The sequence below is a fragment of the Orycteropus afer genome, unplaced genomic scaffold, assembly GCF_000298275.1.
Source record: "Orycteropus afer afer isolate SDZICR_OR568_19922 unplaced genomic scaffold, OryAfe1.0 scaffold00226, whole genome shotgun sequence".
In the NCBI taxonomy this organism is placed as follows: domain Eukaryota; kingdom Metazoa; phylum Chordata; class Mammalia; order Tubulidentata; family Orycteropodidae; genus Orycteropus; species Orycteropus afer.
Window position 1 is genome coordinate 3,907,468 of NW_006921813.1, and position 18,109 is coordinate 3,925,576.

Sequence of the window (18,109 nt, forward strand, 5' to 3'; positions counted from 1 at the left end):
CAAGACCTTCTCGCGATCGTAGCAGCCGAGAGAGCCGTGCGTAACTTCCGGTCACTACGCACCAACTCTTCAGTGATTGGTTCGTATCCACGGTCTGGGGCGTGACGGTGCTGGCCGGCGAGTTGGGGTTTCACGTGTGGCCGGGCCTAAAAACTTTCCCGCGAACCCGCGTTATCCGTGACTGGGTCTACAAGAGCGTCGTCGCTGCAGTTCTTGGGGTCTTTTCGCGCAGCCACAGCATGGTAAGCAAGCCTTCGTTGTCTTGGTGCCTTGTTCCTGAAGAGACCAGACTGGCCCCGCTAGTCGTAGTGGCTTCTGCGGCCTGGGACAGGGAGGACGCCTACCTGTCCGGAGGTGCGGGGACGCCGCGCTGCGGCAAGGTGTCCTGGTGTGGTTCGCTTTCACCACCCGGCTAACACTTTGCAGGTTGGCTCTCACATGCCGAGGCTCCTTGGGGAAAGGAGTGAAGCGAGTGTCCTCTTTCCCCGTGGGGCCTTCAGCGCTGCATGCGTTCGGTTGACCAAACACCTGTGATACAGGACACAAACGTGCCACGCTGTGCTTCATGGAGTCCAGGAGTTGGAGGACAGATGTCTGTCTCCTTGCTCTGGGGAAAGGGAAGAGCACTTTTGGATGGGTCTAAAGTTGAACCCAAGATTGAATAACGAAGTAAGAGTGTAGGTGCGGGTCACGAGTCTCGTTTGACGTTAACTGTTTCTTTCGTGGTGGTGTTTAGTAGTTTGTACATGAAGTGTTCACCCTGCTGTCTGCCCCAGTTTTCTTGTGGCAGGCTGGTGGTGGTTCTGGTTCAACCTGTCAGGGCCCTTCCCTAGAGCCATTGATGCATCACCTCGCTGTGTTTCTTTTTCTTCCCTGGAAGTCATTCCTTTGTTTATTTGCTTTCTGTTGTCTCTGAAAACAGAGACTGTGTGGCTTGCCCACTGCTGCATTCCCAGTGTGCATACCAAGGTCTGCAGAGTGGACTCTCAGTAAATGTTGGAGGAGGAGAAGCGCAAAGCTATTTTCTGTAGAAAGTATAATGATGCAGCTTGCCTTACGAGTGTAGGTTTTAACCATTTGTTGATCATTCACATAACTTATTGAAGATGCCTTTGTGGAGTACGATACGTTTCACTTTTGTTGTTTTCATGACTTGTATTAATTCTGTTCTCTTGAAGCCTCACAGAAAGAAGAAGCCCTTTATAGAGAAGAAGAAAGCTGTGTCTTTTCACCTGGTCCACCGCAGCCAGCGAGATCCTTTGGCGGCGGATGAGACGGCACCTCAGAGGGTGCTGCTGCCTGCACAGAAAGTAGGTCCTGTTTGTTACTCAGCACATCGGACGCGAAGAGGACTAATCGCAGTTGTTAATAAATGATCGTTAGCTTCTGTTCTCATGTAACTGTGATCTTTGGGGAAACAAGATAAGACTTCGTTTTTAATAAATGTACTTTTTCTACGTCAGACGTGTTTATTTTTGTTTGGGAGGATGAAGCATCTTTGTTTGACAAGATTAAATCAGGGCTTCGAACTGGTTCATTGTGGTTCAACCCTCTGCTCAGAATCAGCCTTTCCACTCCAGATGCACATTCTCAGCACGGCATTGGACCAGTTTAAGTGAGCAGATCTTGTAAAGTAATGGTAAATATTTACCAAGTGACCAGCTACAGTGATGAGGATGTCCTCTTATTTAGGGCATAATCATATTCTCACTGTCCGTCTGTCCTAACATCCCACCATTCATAATCACAGACTTCATTTTGCCACCTGCTCATTTATCTCATGAAATAGAAAGTGCCTGGACTCATGGGTTAGTTTTTGAAAATGCCAGGGAACCTTGAAAAGGTTGATTTGATTATTATTAGTTGCAGAGTATTCTCGTTGAGCATAATGTGTTGGGAGATATTGGCCATGCTTAATGGTTTTCTCTAAAGCCTGTTTGTGTTGCACTTTGCTAAGTTTCTTTGCATATAAACACAAATTGTGCTTATCCTTCAGGGCCCCCTAATCTTTTTTTCTCATGCACCAATACAATCACACAAGAAAATGAAATGGGTATTTGCATGGATGTTTTTCTCAGCTTGAGTCATTGCACAGCAGTATTTAATAGAAGAAGGAATTGTTTTCATGCTGTTGTAATTTTATGTAGCACCTTACTGACGAGTTGGGCCACTTCTGGTTTAGAAGCTTTGTATTTAAGTTTGTCAAGAATTCTTTTCCTCATAGCTGTCAACTATTGTTTTCGTGTGCTGCTCTCATTGTAATTGTTCTATACCTTATCTTTGGGAAGGGTTCTAATTCCAGTTGGCTTATTGCCCAAGGTCAATGATGAAGAGAGGCGAGCAGAGCAGAGGAAGTATGGCGTGTTCTTTGATGATGACTATGACTACCTGCAGCACCTGAAAGAACCGTCTGGGCCTTCAGAGCTTATTCCAACAGGCAGCATCAGTGCAAACAACAGGAGAGAGGAGAAAGAAGAAACTGTAGTGATTCCAGTAAGGCATTGCAGTAATTGAAGTGGATGGTATATTGGGAGAGGGAGGGAAAAGCCTATCATTTTTAAATCAAGATAACTGAGTTTGGTGTGTGTGTGTGTGTGTGTGTGTGTATGGGGGCCAGAAACGGTGACAGCATGAATAGTACAGAGCTCAGCCATGGCGCCACTTAAAATGTACATGTGTGCATGTGCCATCGGGAAAGAGAAGGCCATCTGTTCTCTGGTGTCAGTTGTCAAAAATAAAAGCCTTTTGACAGCTTTAGAACATTAGATTAATAGATATGGTTATATAGGCAGCCTATTTTAATAGAAGGAAAGCTGCTAAAGCCATTTACACTGTTTCATTATCATAAACTCTGTTCTAGAGTGGAATTTAACCTTTGCAGAATGTTCAGCTCTTCAATAACACCTGTGTAAAAGCTGCAGGCTAACCATGAGGGAAAATGGATGAAATGAATTGTAATGAAATACCTGTTGTTCTCAACAAAAATAGTCCATTTTAATTCTTTTAAGTACAGATGAGAGCACATGTTTATCGGAAATTAGCGTGACTAATTTAAGGTCTGTTTGTCTCCCTGTCTATATTATCATGCCCGTGTTGCGTGCCTCTGTTACCATCTCATTTTTTATTTCTTGTGGGAAATTAATGTTACACACAATACTTGTTACAGATGGCTTCTGTGCTTCATATACTTAAAGATAGCCTATTTAAATTCTCTACAGCTGGGTGCATGGCTCAGTAGGGAAGAGAGAAAAAGGGTACCAGTTTCCCCTTCCCTTCTCCTCCAGTGCTGTCAGGGTCTAGGTAGTCTTCCCCTTGGGAAGATGTGATAATAATTTCTCTAGTCCATAGCTTGTTCCTTAAGGAGAGTCTTAGCGTTAAGATTAAGCTTGCTTAAGTTTCAGGGTGTCATTGCAAAGAAAGATGTAAGGACAAGCACAGCTGCTCCATTTACTAGCTGGGTCTTAGTCCTCTTGTAGTGCTCCAGACACCATTACTGCTCTCCTGTCGTCTTAGGACTAACTTCTCTCTACTCCTTCCCTAAGGCGTGACATCAGTAGTAAGGTACTTATCTCTTACTGGTTCATTTCTAAGACCCATGAGAAGAAAGGCAGGGAGGAGAAGGGCTTGCAGTGTCTCAACTGCTTTGTCTTCCTTAGGGAGAAAAGTTTTCATAAAGTCAGAAGCGTCTTCTGGCTTGCTTGTATGCACCAGTGCAGACTGCTAGCTTTTAATTCTTTAATTCATTTTGGGTAAAAATAATTATTTGAGCTCTAGTCATGTGTATGCTTCATTGGCTATTTTTCATTGTTTGAAAAATATTTGCAAAGGTAAATTCACTGAACAAACTAACATCCCTTTTTTTAACCCCGAATTCCAAGGTTATATAATCACAGCGAAAGCAAAGGGGTGGGCACTCACAGAGGGGATAAGGAACATCTCAGTGGAAGGAAGAAGGCCGTGGGGGTAGAATTGTGGATCCCAGTGCCTGCACAGTGTGTAGCACATAGACTCTCGGTAAATTATTTTGTTGTATTACATGACAGTGAGGAACTGGACTTGGTTTGCATGGAGGTTATGTGTTGAGCAACAAGAGCTTTGGATATGGAGAATAGACCTGGAGCATACAAGGCCTTCAAATTCAGGAGTTTAAATATGGGGTACAATATCAAGGACTATTTTAAATTTTGGAAAGTCACATGATAAAAACACTAAAGAAGCTGGATCTGGCAATGGTGTGCAGGTTGGATTAGATGATGGCGAGTAGCTGAGCAGCTGGTGCAGTAGCCTGTCTTTGTTACCCACCACGAGGGTAGTGCCTGAAGGAATGGAGTGAAGTCAGTATATGCAAGAGTTCAAAGAGGCATGAGGAATGGGGAGCAAATAATTTATGGAGCTCTGGTGGCATAATGCCTAAGGCATTTGACTGCTAACCAGAAGGCTTGTGGTTCAAACCCACCAGCCACTCCTCAGGAGGATGGTTGGGCAATCTACTTCTGTATTGATACCACCTCAGAAACCCAGGGAGGGGTTGCTATGAGTCAGATCCGACTTGATGGCAGTGTGTTGAGTTTTGTGTTTGCTAGGACTTCAGATAACTGATTGATATAGTAAGGAGCTCAGGTGACACAGCAGTAAAAGCATTCAGCTGCTAACCCAAAGGCTGGCAGTTTGAACCCACCCATCTGCTCCACAGGAGAAAGATGGGGCAGTCTGCTTCTGTAAAGACTCTACTTCATCCTATAGGGTCACTGTGAGTTGGCCTTGACTCAGTGGCAGTGGGTTTGGGTTTTGTTTTGTATCTTCCAAAAAAATATTATTCCTGTATGATGGCAGTGAGTTTGGTTTCTTTTGGTTTTATACTTGTGAATGTGACCTTGTTTGAAGTAGGATCTTTGAAGGTCAGTTAGGTTAACATGAGGTCTTGCTGCAGTGGGGTTGGCCCTAGTCCTGTGTAACTAGCGTCCTTAGAAAAGAGAAGAGATGGGGGACAGAAGAAGGTTGCCATTGCAATGCTGCAGCTACAAGTCGCAGAGTACGTGAAGCTACCAGAAGCTTAGAAGAGAGACATGTAACAGATTCTCAAGGCCTCAGAAGGATCAACATGGCAGACACTCCGACCTTGGAATCTCAGCCTCTAGAACTTTGAGATAATATATTTCTGTTCTTAAAACTACCCAGGTGTTAAGGTTTTCTTGGCTGTTAGAGCAACCAAGAAAATGAAGATGCTGGTTTAAGAGGGAAAAAAATTGTTTTGAAATTTCAACTTCAGGATAGTGGAGTCACAAGACCTTGATTTGAATCTGGAACCTCACTTAATGACTATTTTCAAGCCAGATAGCCATTTAACCTTTCTTAGCTTTTGTCCTGTCACAGAAATAGATTGTTAGTCCCCAGGATTATAAGGATTAAATGGAATGATACATTGGAAAGAGCTTTGTGAAGTATTAGGGGGAGGTTGCTTTTGAGGTAAAGATCAGATATACTTGTTTGAAATACGTACCTGGAGTTCAAGTGAGAGAATGCAGAATAAAGTAGTATTAGTGTCTTAAAACTGCCATAACAGATTCCCACAGACTGGAAGGCTTAAAACGGTAAACTCATTCTCTCTCAACTCTCGAAGCCAGAAGTCCAGTCTGTCAGTAGAGTTGGTTCCTTCTTGCTGCTCAGGGAGAATCTGTTATATGCCTGTCTCTTAGCTTCTGGCAGTCAGTGGGAATCCTTGGCGTTCCTTGCCTTGTAACACATGCATCACTCCAGTCCCTGTCTCCTCCATGTTCAAGTCACATTTGCTCCCTGTGTCTTTACTTGGCCTTCTTAAACCCGTCATTGAACAAGGGACCAACCATACTTCAACATGACAACATCCTAGTTAATCTGCAGAGACCCTGTTTCCAAATCAGATCATGTTCTGAGGCTCCGGGTAGACTTAAATTTGGGGGATGGAGGGGGATACTGTTAAACCCAGCACAGTAATTCAGAAATGTTTCTAAATCTAACTGCTGTGTGATTTCTTTCTCAAGAGCACAGGAATTAAGTTGCCTTCATCAGTGTTTGCATCAGAGTTTGAGGAAGATGTTGGATTGTTAAACAAAGCAGCTCCTGTTTCAGGTGTGCATAATAATTTCTTTTTAACTTTTCAAGTGGAAAAAACAACAAGGTAACAATGAAAAACTTTTCAGCTCCTAATCAAGTGGGATGACTCTTTTTGTGTTATTGCAGCCAGAGTCTTGGTCTTGAGAGTTTTTGTTTGGAAAGGAAAGTGGGAAAATTATTTTTGGCCATCTATTAGGGGAATTTTAACCTTCACCTAACCTCACAAAGGAAATGATAGTGAATTAACCTTATATACTTACAGGTCAGTCTTGAAAATGCCTAATCTGTTAGCTTTCACAATTTTTCCCACGAGTGTAGAAGAATTTTATGGAAGTCTGCATTACCAGATAGACTGAAAAATTGCCGTAATTTATTTATTTATTTTTATGATGTCAACATGGTATTTTAGAGCTAACACAAAAGTTTACAGAAGTGATGTTTGATATTTTCTCCTAAATTGCCTTAATTATCGACTGATACTTGCCACGTAACATTAATTCATCCTACAGGGTATTGAACTGCCACTGTGTAGCAGGCTCTTGGGTTAAAAAAAGAATCAAGTATAGTCCCTGACCTCAGGGAATTTGCCATTAGTTGGGGAAAGTAGACAGTAAGAGGGAAACTGTGATGACGGTGCAGATGGATAAGTACTGGGCCTGTGAGGGCCACCCCAGCCTTGGAATAGGACAAGGCTTTCAAGAGGAAGTGATGTCTGTATTGATCTCTTAAGCAGAAGTTTGGTAAGTGGAAGGAGGGTGGTGTGGGAGGAAAGGCTATTTCAGACAGGAAACTGCAAAAGTAAGAGGACATGAATATAGGAAACCTCACATTTTAGCATGCCTACAAGGAAGGGTAGGGGTAGGACTCATAAGAAATGAGGCTAGGGAGTTAAGCAGTGGCCATGTTAAGAAGGGACTCAGGAGCCAGGTCAGATGATGAGTCTGAACTTGAGAGGAAAGTTTTCTTGGATTCTATAATATTTTTATAGATGGAATAACAACTGGGATTTATTAAAATCTCATCATCTGAAATAAGATGGAAGTTTTAACAGTCTGCACGTATTTCATTTGAGTCACTTCTAACAGGGGCAGTTAAAGCCTAGTTTCTTCCTGCAGTTGAAAGCTTTGAAGTTTGCTAAAGGGACTTACTGAGGTACTGCAGGTCAGTAATGTTTATCAGTGGGTATTGAAAGAGGGAAGTATTTTTCTCTTTTTTATTTGCATTACAGTTAATCCATCTCTGTAGCTATTCCTCCACTAGACTGAACTTCTCAAAGTTCTTAATCATTCTTTTATCCCAATAGATAGAATCTTGCATTTAATAGATCATGTTCTTTTGGGAATTGCTACTCAATATTTGTTTTCTGTTTAGGCCCTAGGCTGGATTTTGATCCTGACATTGTTGCAGCTCTTGATGATGATTTTGACTTTGACAATCCAGATAATCTGCTTGAAGATGATTTTATTCTTCAGGCCAACAAGCCAACAGGAGAGGAAGGGAGAACAGATAAATAGTATGTATGATTTGTTCAGAAGCAGGCTGACCTAACTTCTTTTTTTGAAATGTTAATCATAGAATTTTACAGCTGGAAGAGATCTTCAGAAACGTTTCATCTGACTTCTGTATTTTAGAGTAGAAAATTAAGACTCAGGACTGTTATAAGCCGTTGAGAGCTGGGGCTAAAGTCCTATCTCCTGATTGCTAGTTCACTGCTTTTCCTACTGTTCATATTGGCTAAACAGTCTTGCTATTCTTGCCTAAACAACCTTTTGCAGTACCTTTCAATTTTACTTGTATAATGTTTATCTGGTGTTTGTTTTGTTTTGGTGGTTTTGGTGGTTTTAACAATTTATTTCTCTTCATAACTTCAGTGAATCTGAGACTGAAGATGGCAGTGAGTGGGAAGATGTGGATGATGAGAAGGAAAGTGGTAGTGACAGTGAGGACTATGACTCTGAAGGTCCACTGTCAGATGAAGATGGTCTGTCTGCCCCAGGCCAACCTCAGGGAGCTCTAGAGAACCACTTGTTCTGCGAAGAGGAAACAAAGAGTCGCTTCACAGAGTATTCCATGACTTCCTCAGTCATGAGGAGAAATGAACAGCTGACCCTACATGATGAGAGATTTGAGAAGGTAAAGTACCAAAATAGGGACCTTTAGATACTGGTTCCTAGTATGTTTTGATGTGTGCTTAGGACTGAAAGCTAAAACTTCCAGTATTGGAACAGCCTGTCTTGCCATAAAACTACCTTTACTTTAATTCTGGAAAGGACATGTATAGGTCAAAAGAGTTGGCTACCCAAACATCCTGACTTTTAGAGTTCTGATATTTTGATTCTGAACCTCTTCAGATCAGGGCTTCAAAGCAGTTCTTCCCAGTTCAGTCATGTCCAGGGAAGCAAAACTGGAACTGACCCAAATTTGTAAAATGTGGGTATACCGATTGAACACTGGAATGGGAAAAATGATGGGGTAACATCCTGCTAGAAACTTAATCTCTCACTTAGAAAACAAGGGTAGCGTGCATGTTGGCATAGCAACCAAATCTCTTGACAGGCAGACTCGGAAACAGCTGCGCCTGGCTCAGAAATGGCTGTGACCATGCTGCTTTGAATGTGTCTCCCTCTCCACAGTCCTGGCAGTGATCCAGCTTCCTGCATCAGGCTTCTGAAAGGGCTCACTGTGCCTCTTCCATGTCTTCTCCTCCAGAGCTTTGCCCGTAATTTTTCCCGTGCCGGTTATCATTCCGGTGCACCCACATGCTACAGATGTGGATCTGGTAAGATTTCACTGCATCGGCCATGACTGAACTGCGTCAAACCAAGTCAGAGCCCTGCTTCTGACCACAGTCCTTAAGATTGTGCTATTTTCCTACTGCATCTGCCTGAGCATTCACAAAATTCCACTCTTTGGTTTCTCATAGCTGGAGAGCAGAAAGGAAATAGAGTTTAAGATGCTTAAAACGGCTGAACTGTAGTGTACTTGGATTTGGTTCATTTGTAGCAGACCAGTTCCAGAGGCCACGTTCTATTCTATAGTCTCTCTGTTTATACAGATTCTCATGGCCTGTAAGCCTTTTTTATTCCCTTTTATGGTTCTTAACACCTTCAAACATAGTATCTAATGCTTGTTCATTAAGTTTATTCCCTATACGTTTGTTTCTAATTAGAACATAAACTGCCAAGAGCAGGGATTTTTATGTGGTTTGCTCACTGATAATCTCCGTAAAATGTTTCTGGCACATAGTAGGAGTTCAGACTGTTCAATAAATGGTGAATGAATGGTTTCCTTCATGGTGAATCCAAGATTAAGATTCTAATTGCTATCTTTTCATTAAGGATCTATTTATTTATTTACTTATTCTTTCAAAGAGATAGGCGAACTGCAAATAACCTCTTTGGAAGCTGCATCACCCCCTGTTTACTCTTTTGTAAGCCTTTTGGTGTTAGCAGTATTTGAATTAACATTAAACATTTAAACAAGAATTAAACCTGTGCATTAACAGCAGGAGGCTGTTCAGTTACATCATTTTCTAGTTTGTGTAACCAAAAGAATTTGATTATGCAAAAATGTTCTGCTGAGGTAAAGATCTGTGCCTAACATTTTGTTCTCTGAGGTAAATAGCTGCCTTTCCTTTTCATGTTTAAATGAAAGCCCATTTTCAGGCTAAATATTTCTACAGTGCTGGGCAAAATTTCTTCAGCATACTGTGTTTTTAAACAAATCACATAAGTGTTACACAGTGTTTTTTTGGTTTTGTTTTGTAAGCCCCTTGACCCCCTAGCACGTAATTATTCCCATGTGCATCTTGTGTGTGGGTGCTTTATATGTGAAAACTATGGTATTGTTACAGTGTTAAATCCCTTCTAATATTTGAAGATAGTGGTGATCTTACGCTAACCCATAAAGCCGTTGCCGTCACGTCCCTTCTGACTCTGGTAACCCCAGATGTTTCAGACAAGGCTTACCCAGCTAACAGCCCTGATTTCAGCATGGAGCTGCACTCCCTGGAGCTTCCAGCAGCTGTAATCTTAACGGAAGGAGGATACCAGGCCTTTTGTCATGGTGCCGCAACCTGGTATCTGAGGGTGCTTAAATCTCATGTAGGAGTAAAACTAATACTAAAGCAACAGGTAGGTGTCGTAGGCTTAATGAGTACATTTATTTTTCATGGTATCTTTTCTCTTTACATTCAGTTTTATGAGCAATATGACGATGATGAGATTGGTGCTCTGGATCATGCTGAACTGGAAGGCTCCCTTCAGGTAGACAGCAGTCGGTTGCAGGAAGTCTTGAACGACTACTATAAAGAAAAGGCAGAAAAGTATGTGACTTCTCCTTGTTTAGATGGTTTCTGTCATGTAAGGACTGTAATAGTACAGCTGAATTCTGAAAGAATCACCTCGTTAGAATCCATATCTCAGAAATAGTACCTTTTCCATAAACTTGTGGAGTTCATCTCTTTTGCGCACATTTCAGTGCATTCTGAAGCTGAGTAGGACACTGGGTGGGAGCCTACTGAGAACCGCTTGCTCTATAACTGACCCCAGAAGAGGCATGGTGGCATAACTGAGGTCAGTGGGAAGTCTGCACACACATTGGAGAATAATGTGGAACTACCCTTATACTTTATTACTGTTAATCGGCTGAAGAATTGCTCCAGCTTGTCAGTGTATCTGTTCCTGTTTTTTCCCCTGAAATGTCAGGTGTTCTGAGAAGTAAATATGTATGGTTATAGAAATGTAGGAGTTTGTCTCTCCAGAGCTTACCAGTCAGTTCCCCGGCAGATCAGCATCTGCATCAAGGTGACTGTTTCCTGAGAGAAACTGATGTGTGTATAAATCTTCCATAAAGGTCTTAATGTCATGTGATCACTATAATATGTAGGTCCCACAGCAGGCCAAGGAGCTACATATTTTGAATGAACTATTGAGTGCTCTTGACTGCTAACTAGAAGGCTGGTGGTTCAAATCCACCAGCCACTCCTCAGAAGGAAGGTTGGGCAATCTTACTTCCGTAGTGATACTGCCTCGGAAACCCAAGGAGGGGTCGCTGTGAGTCGGGGCTGACTCGACGGCACATAACAACAATAATTGAGTGCTTTGGCGAGGTAGATGGGCTTATGCTATCAAGGCTTTAACAAAAGGATGTGTTTTCTTTGGAAAGCCACCTTCTTATTGGATATATTATACCCTTGCAAAGGTACAGATAGATTTTTCCCACGTGTCAGCAGAATCAGTGCCCAAAACCCAATGAAGGGGAGAGGCCAGGCTGGGTTAAGCTGAGTTTAATAGGAAGTGACCAACAAGGACACAAGCATATGTGGGTTTATAAAAATGCTGTTGTTAACACCCATAGCTTTTTCAGTGCAGTTTTAATTACATACAGTATAATAATGAGTATTTCTTTTTCCTCCTCTTCTATCTTGACGTTTAAAAACTCAACCAAAAGTTGTGTAAAATTGGATGCTCTTGAACCCTTTGAAGACCAGGATCTGCTAATGAATGAGCTCAGTGAGTCTGAGGAGGAAGAAATTGTTACTGTAGTTCTTGACGAAGTCAAAGAGAAGTGGGATTGTGAATCCATTTGTAGTAAGTATCTTAATGTCCATTTTACCATTAAAAGTGTGATAGCAAACCAAAAAACCACACTCACTGCCGTCAAGTCAGATCTGACTCATAGCGACCCCTCCTTGGATTTCTGAGGAGGTATCACTACAGAAGTAGATTGTCCAATCTTCTGAGGAGTGGCTGGTGGGTTTGAACTGCCAGCCTTCTGGTTAGCAGTCAAATGCCTTAGGCACTATGCCACCAGAGCTCCCAAAAGAGTGATAGTGTTTTTTTTTCTTTCAGTATTTTATTTTTGGTATTTTGTATATGTATTTAAAATACATACGCAGAACAATAAAAAAATTTATGTATGTGTCAGTGACAGTGGTTACATAGTTTGTACTGTGTTGTCATTCTTGCTATCTCTACCCAAATTATTTCACTATTATTAACTTAGACTACCGTCTCCTAAAGGAGCTCTGGTGACATAGTGCCTAAGACATTTGACTGCTAACCAGAAGGCTGGCGGTTCAAACCCACCAGCCGCTCCTCAGAAAGAAGGTTGCACAATCTACTTCCGTAGTGATACTGCCTCGGAAACCCAAGGAGTGGTCGCTATGAGTTGGATCTGACTTGATGGCCTCCTAAACTTGTCATCTATGCTTTAGAGAGTTACTGTTGTCAGTTTGATGTAAAAGAGTCGAGTGCTCAAGGCAACCATTTTTTACTAATTGAGCTAACCTGTTGTTTGGCTTAAAGATGACTTCAGGGGATAGTTGCAGTTCAGAGTTTAAAAATTATCTCATGGCAATAGATTCGTGGGTTCCTCTAGTCTCAGTGGGTCCAGTAAGCCTGGATATATGATGGTAATTTTAAAGTATTGAATAAGTACATCAACTTTCTTTAAAAGTACATATATTTTAATAGAAGTTACATTTAAGAAATCTTTAAGAATGATTTAGAAGAATAATTTAGAAGAATAATGTTCTTATTTCTGAGTTGTAAATAATTTAAAGACTTTCATTAGAGGGACTCCAGTATTAGTTTAAACTCTGAAAACCCCATACTTTCTCTTTTGAGCATAAATGAATTGAATTTTGAAGAATTTTTTTTTCCTTTAAGTTAGTTTTCTGTCCTGTGTCATTGACTATAGCTCTAGCATAAGCATTATTTCTTGTCAGCTATAAACCTTTCAATGTCGAGGGACCACATTCATTCAGCATTCCCAAGGCTGGGAATATAGTAGGAACTTAGTAAGGTTTTGCTGAACTGAAAGTGTATTTGTGCATGATGCTTATACATAATGGCTTTGGTTTTTTTAGGTACATACTCAAATTTATACAACCATCCACAGCTTATCAAGGATCAACCAAAGGTGAGTCCCAGTGTCCTGGGCTGTCTGAACTGCCCTGCAGGAAAAGATGTGTACAGAGTGTTTTCTGACAGTAGCCCTTTGTGGCTAGCAACACCAATTAGAGAAGCAACAACAATGTGTCATTAGTGCACCTTTTGTTGATGGAAGTGGGAAATAACTCAAGTACCATTTTGTCTTTATTTTAGCCCAAACCAATCCAAATATCTTCTAAAACAGGAATACCTCTCAATGTCTTACTTAACAAAGGACTCACAGCCAAGCAAGTTGAACAAATGCAGATGATTAATGGCAGTGACCTGCCTAAGGTATCAACCCAACCTCGTTCTAAAAATGAAAGCAAAGAAGATAAAAGAGCGAGAAAGCAAGCTATAAAAGAAGAGCGCAAGGTGAATGTTTTCCTCAGATGCATAATTTAGAAAGAGCTGGTGGGAAGAATTCATGGGAGTTGGCTTTCTTTTGTAAAATTATGTCTGTTTGAAGATTTGAATAACGTGAGTATGCTCTTATATAGGAACGGCGAGTGGAGAAGAAAGCTAACAAATTAGCCTTCAAACTGGAGAAAAGAAGGCAGGAAAAGGAGCTGCTGAACTTGAAGAAGAATGTTGAGGGTTTAAAGCTATGACAGTGGAGCATTTAGAACAAGGCACTTTTCCATGAAGGGCTCCTCTTTATAGTCGTTGATGAATTAGGATCCTCAAAGAGACAAAAAACTGTTTGCTCTGCCAGGTCTACTGGTAAACATTGAAAACGATAACAGTAAAATATTTGAATTATTTTTATACCAACAAATCTGTCAATCATATTGTAAATATCGTCATATTTTTTAATACTATAAGCTTAGAATTGCCCTGAAATAAATGACTTGAATGGAATTGGTGTATTCGTAATTTATTTACATGCTTGTCTCAGTTGTTTTTTGCAGATGTTCTCAAATATTTTTGGAAACTTCTTCACCCCTTTTTAGGAATTAAGTAGGGTTGCTTGCTGTATCTTGCAAAGAGGTCCAGTTAGACTCAGTTTGGAATTTGGAGTTTATCCTACTGAATGGTTAGAAGAGTTTTGCTGGGAAGGTTCCCCTGGTAGGAAGCTGTTCTCCCTTTCTGTATACAAAGCTGTTTCACAAGGATGCTAAAACTAAATATTAATGTTGTTGGGACTAGAATCTCCCACTGTATCACTGGGTGATTGTCTTTGAGATTCAGAGCAGTGGAAGAGTGGAAGCAGGAAACAATAGAAGAAATAATCAAGAAAAGTTCATTGACTTCAGTGAGCACCTAGCTTGAAACCAGAAATATTTACTTCAGCTTAAACTAGAAAGATTATCTTTAGACTATTATTTAATGCTTGGAGCTACTTGTTCTTGATGAAAATCCATAATTGAAAATGTTGCCACTGTTTTTGGTGAGTTTCTTTACTCCTTTTTTCAAGGTTCAGGCAGTGATGGCATCACAGTTGTTAATTATTTGGTAGACTGTGACTTCTTTGCAGCAAACAAGTTGTTATTGGCCCCTGTTCATGATTAATGGTGTTGTTATCTGGACTGTTCTGTAAAAATCTGAACAATAACCATCTGTTGGTTTGAGTTAAGAACAGAATGGCTGCGGTAGAACCTTACTTAGCAGGTGAGCTGCATTTGGTATCTAAGTGACTGGAAAGTGCCTTCATCTATAATTCTATTATGGCTTTTCCCCAGTTAGTAGGTGTTTTCTTGTATTAACTGTGTATTAGCAATTCTAAACCCCAGTAAGTTAGTGTAGGCTTTTTAAGAGTTGTGAAAACCAGTAAAGAGCTCTGGCAGCGTAGTGAGTAAGGCACTTGATTGCTAACCAGGAGGTCAGCAGTTCGGACCCACCAGCTGCTGGAAGAAGATGAAGCAGTCTACTTCCATAAAGATTTACAGCCCTGGAAACACAGTGGGGGTTGCTATGAGTTGGCATCGACTTGGTGACAGTGGTTCTTTTGGTTTTGTGAAAACCAGTAGCATTAGGTACTCTTGTCAAACTGGTTTAAAAAAAAATAAATAAAAACCTGGCTGAAGAGATTGTCCCTAACAGGAGTAGAAAAGTAGATAGTGTGTCTTCAAATGCCACCCTCTGGAAGCAGAGGTGAGAAGATGGTTTCCTTTAGTATTGGGATTGTACCAAGTCCTAAAAGGATTGGCAGTTAATTTGATAGCTATCTCATTTGAAAGTTCTCAACACGAGCACGAGTATTACAGATACCAGATGTTACTTTGTCTTGGTGCTATTCAGTTTTCATCTTAAGGGCTTCCAATTTCACTGGACCTGACACGTGGTTTCAGTCAGCACATTTTGTATTTTGCAGTTAAAGGCAATGTGACTACCAGCCACAAGTCTCAAATCCTATTGTGATTTAGTTGGGTTATCCCCCAAACATAAAAGATCTTTATTTTGTTCTGGAGGACAAAATGCTTTTGTAATATGCTGTAGAAGTTGGCTGATACTTTTCAGTCACCTGTAACTGATTGAGAGCCATGGTTGAGAATAAAAACTCCATGTTAAATGATGGGAGTCCAAAGAGAAGAGGGTTTTTGCCTTCAGGACTTCATAGTCTTGAGGAGTCAGGGTGTATCCAGCAAAGTATAACTGTTGTTGTTGTTGTTGTTATGTGCCGTCAAGTCGGACCTGACTTATAGCGACCCCTCCTTGGGTTTCTGAGGCAGTATCACTACGGAAGTAGATTGCCCCATCTTCCTTCTGAGGAGTGGCTGGTGGGTTTGAACCACCAGCCTTCTGGTTAGCAGTCAAGTGCTTTAGGCACTATGCTACCAGAGCTCCTAAAATATAACTAGCAATTCCAAAGACCACGCGTAACGAGGATGTTGGTACTTGCTGTTCTCCTGGCTGCAGCACTTGCGATGGATAAACCCTCAGGGTTGCTGCTTGCTTGGCACCTGTAAGCTCCCCTACCCCAGCCATCTATTCAAAAATAGCACACATCCCTCCCCTGCATTCTGTTTGCGCCTTCTCTGCTTTCTATTCTTCATAGCACCTGTTGACATCTGAGAGACAGCTTGTTTTTTGGTTTCCTCGCACTAGAATGTAAACTTTGTGAGGACAGAGACCTTTTTTGCTACTTGATCCCCAGGGTATATAACAGTGCCTGGTATGTGGTATGCAGTCACTGAGTAGTATATGAGTGAATGGTTAGATGGGAAAGACATTGCAGCAAAGAATTCCTTAAATTTGGAGAGAAGAGTTAACACCTACGCTCACTTAGTAAGGAGGGAGAAGGCCCGAGGAATCCCAAGTAGGAGAAACAAAATCATGAACAGTTCACAGTTTGCCTGCTGTTGAATTAAGATTCAAGATCTTAAGAACACCTGTTTTGTTTTGTTTTTTTAAAGCATTGTCTGTGGTTGGACTAAAACCATTTTTTCCAGTATTTTCGTCCTGTTAATTTACTAGTCAAACTAAATGTCTTAAAAATGACCATTTGCACTTGTTACCTGTACTGCTGTGCTGCGTTGTATCCACACCTCATTGTGATGTCATCAGATCACCTTCTAAGGTGAAGGACAGAACTTTAGCTATCTTACAAATTTCCTGTTAGATTTTTTAATACTTTAGTTGCTTTGTGTGAGTTGACACAGATACACTTTATTAAGCTTCTTGGTTCCAGTCTTAGATTGGGAGAAGATAAAAAAAATTATAATGGCCTTACATCTCAATTGTGAAACTTAGAATGTATAGTAAGACAAATTGTACCCACTATTCAAGTTAAGAAGGAGCTCTGGTGGTGTAGTGATTAAGATATTTGGCTGCTAACCAAAGAGTCAGTGTTTGAAACACACCAGCTGCTCCACAGAAGAAAGATGAGGCAGTCTGCTTCCACAAAGATTTACAGCCTTGGAAACCCAATGAGGGTTGCTGTGCGTTGCAGTCAGCTCACTGGCAATGAGTTTGGTTTTTTGGTATTCAGGTTAAGAAGTGGAGCATAGAAGCCACTATGGATCCAATCCTAATTTCATCCTACTCGGGTAACTCTTACAGTATCCAGGCTCTTTTGTTAATAATTTCCTTGCTTTTTTTTCTCTCTCTCTTTCTTTCTCTCTCTCTCTCTTTTACCACCTCATCACCAGTACCAAGCACAATTATCTTACTTAGAATTGAAGAACTGAAAAACAAGCACAAACCTAGCTTTGGAGGACAACATTTGCTACCATTAAGTGAAGTCATCCAGAAGAAGTTGAGCTGAACAGTCTGGGTCATAGTCTGACTTCAGCTTCTAGAGTACAAGAGCTCTCGGTGGAGATGGCAGTCAGTTAGGTGATGAGTGAGTCCTGGAAAACAAGCCACCACAGGTGGCTCACCTGCAGAAGTACACTCAAGAGGTGGCGTGCTTACTCTTTATTTTTTGTTCTTAAGCTCACCATGGTTTAACGCCTTCTCTTAAGATAAATATAGAACCTTGCTGTGGCGTGAATTGAATGTCCTCAACTATTCTAGACATTAGGATATGAGGGGGAGAGCAGGAACTTTAACTGGGACACAGTCAAGCCAAGCACAGAACTTGGGCATACTATCACATTACAGAGGCAGTGGACATCTTGGTCATGATGGCCCTGAACATGGCTGGCTGAGTCACACACACCTCCAGTCTGGACTGGCGCTTAGTTCTCATTCTGGGATTTTGCCCTTTCTGTGTTGAATTGTTTCTTTCCTGTATCTTTTTTGTATAGCTCATTGTCCGATAATTCGTCAGACACCATTTGAGACCTTGCATGTCTAGAAATGTCTTACCTCTACTCATATTTGATTGTAGCTTGGCTGGGTATGGAATCCTGGATTGTAGACTGTTTTCCCTCAGGAAAAAAGGACTGTGCTGCGCTCATTTCTGTTTTTTGTTACTTGGAAATCTGAGGTTAGAAATTCTGTTCCCGATCCTGGTTTTTCCTCTGCAAGTCTGTAGGATCTGTCTCCAGTGTATTTCCCAATGTTATTCCTTTAGGTCTGTTTTCAGCAAGGTCATGTCATTTACTTCTGGGCAGCATTTTAAAATTTATTTTCTTCCTTGCATTTTCTCCTCTCTTGAATTATTATTTGGCGTAGGGCTGTCTGGACTGGACTCA

The 18,109-nt window shown here is 41.2% G+C and overlaps 2 protein-coding genes across 2 annotated transcripts in view; both read left to right on the forward strand.

The window, feature by feature from the left end:
- The first annotated feature begins 993 nt into the window (after positions 1–993).
- Positions 994–13,639, forward strand: LTV1 (LTV1 ribosome biogenesis factor). Its single transcript, XM_007948818.2, has 11 exons — positions 994–1,062; positions 1,179–1,310; positions 2,320–2,493; positions 6,021–6,108; positions 7,465–7,606; positions 7,965–8,226; positions 10,290–10,417; positions 11,545–11,684; positions 12,965–13,017; positions 13,203–13,403; positions 13,529–13,639. Exons 1-11 carry the CDS (start codon positions 994–996, stop codon positions 13,637–13,639), a joined length of 1,500 nt encoding a protein of 499 aa, XP_007947009.1.
- Positions 13,640–14,611: 972 nt separating this feature from the next.
- ZC2HC1B (zinc finger C2HC-type containing 1B) overlaps positions 14,612–18,109 on the forward strand; it is a 76,873-nt gene continuing 73,375 nt past the window's right edge. The window contains exon 1 of the mRNA XM_007948808.2: positions 14,612–14,639. Coding sequence (XP_007946999.1) covers positions 14,612–14,639 — 28 coding nt within the window. The remainder of the gene's footprint in view (positions 14,640–18,109) is intronic.

Excerpts from the sequence above, each read along its gene's own strand:
- LTV1 (XM_007948818.2), top strand. The coding sequence starts at position 994 with ATGTTGGAGGAGGAGAAGCGCAAAGCTATTTTCTGTAGAAAGTATAAT. Across the intron at positions 1,063-1,178 it reads ATGCAGCTTGCCTTACGAGT|CCTCACAGAAAGAAGAAGCC; the intron begins GTAGGTTTTAAC and ends GTTCTCTTGAAG. Across the intron at positions 13,404-13,528 it reads CTATAAAAGAAGAGCGCAAG|GAACGGCGAGTGGAGAAGAA; the intron begins GTGAATGTTTTC and ends GCTCTTATATAG.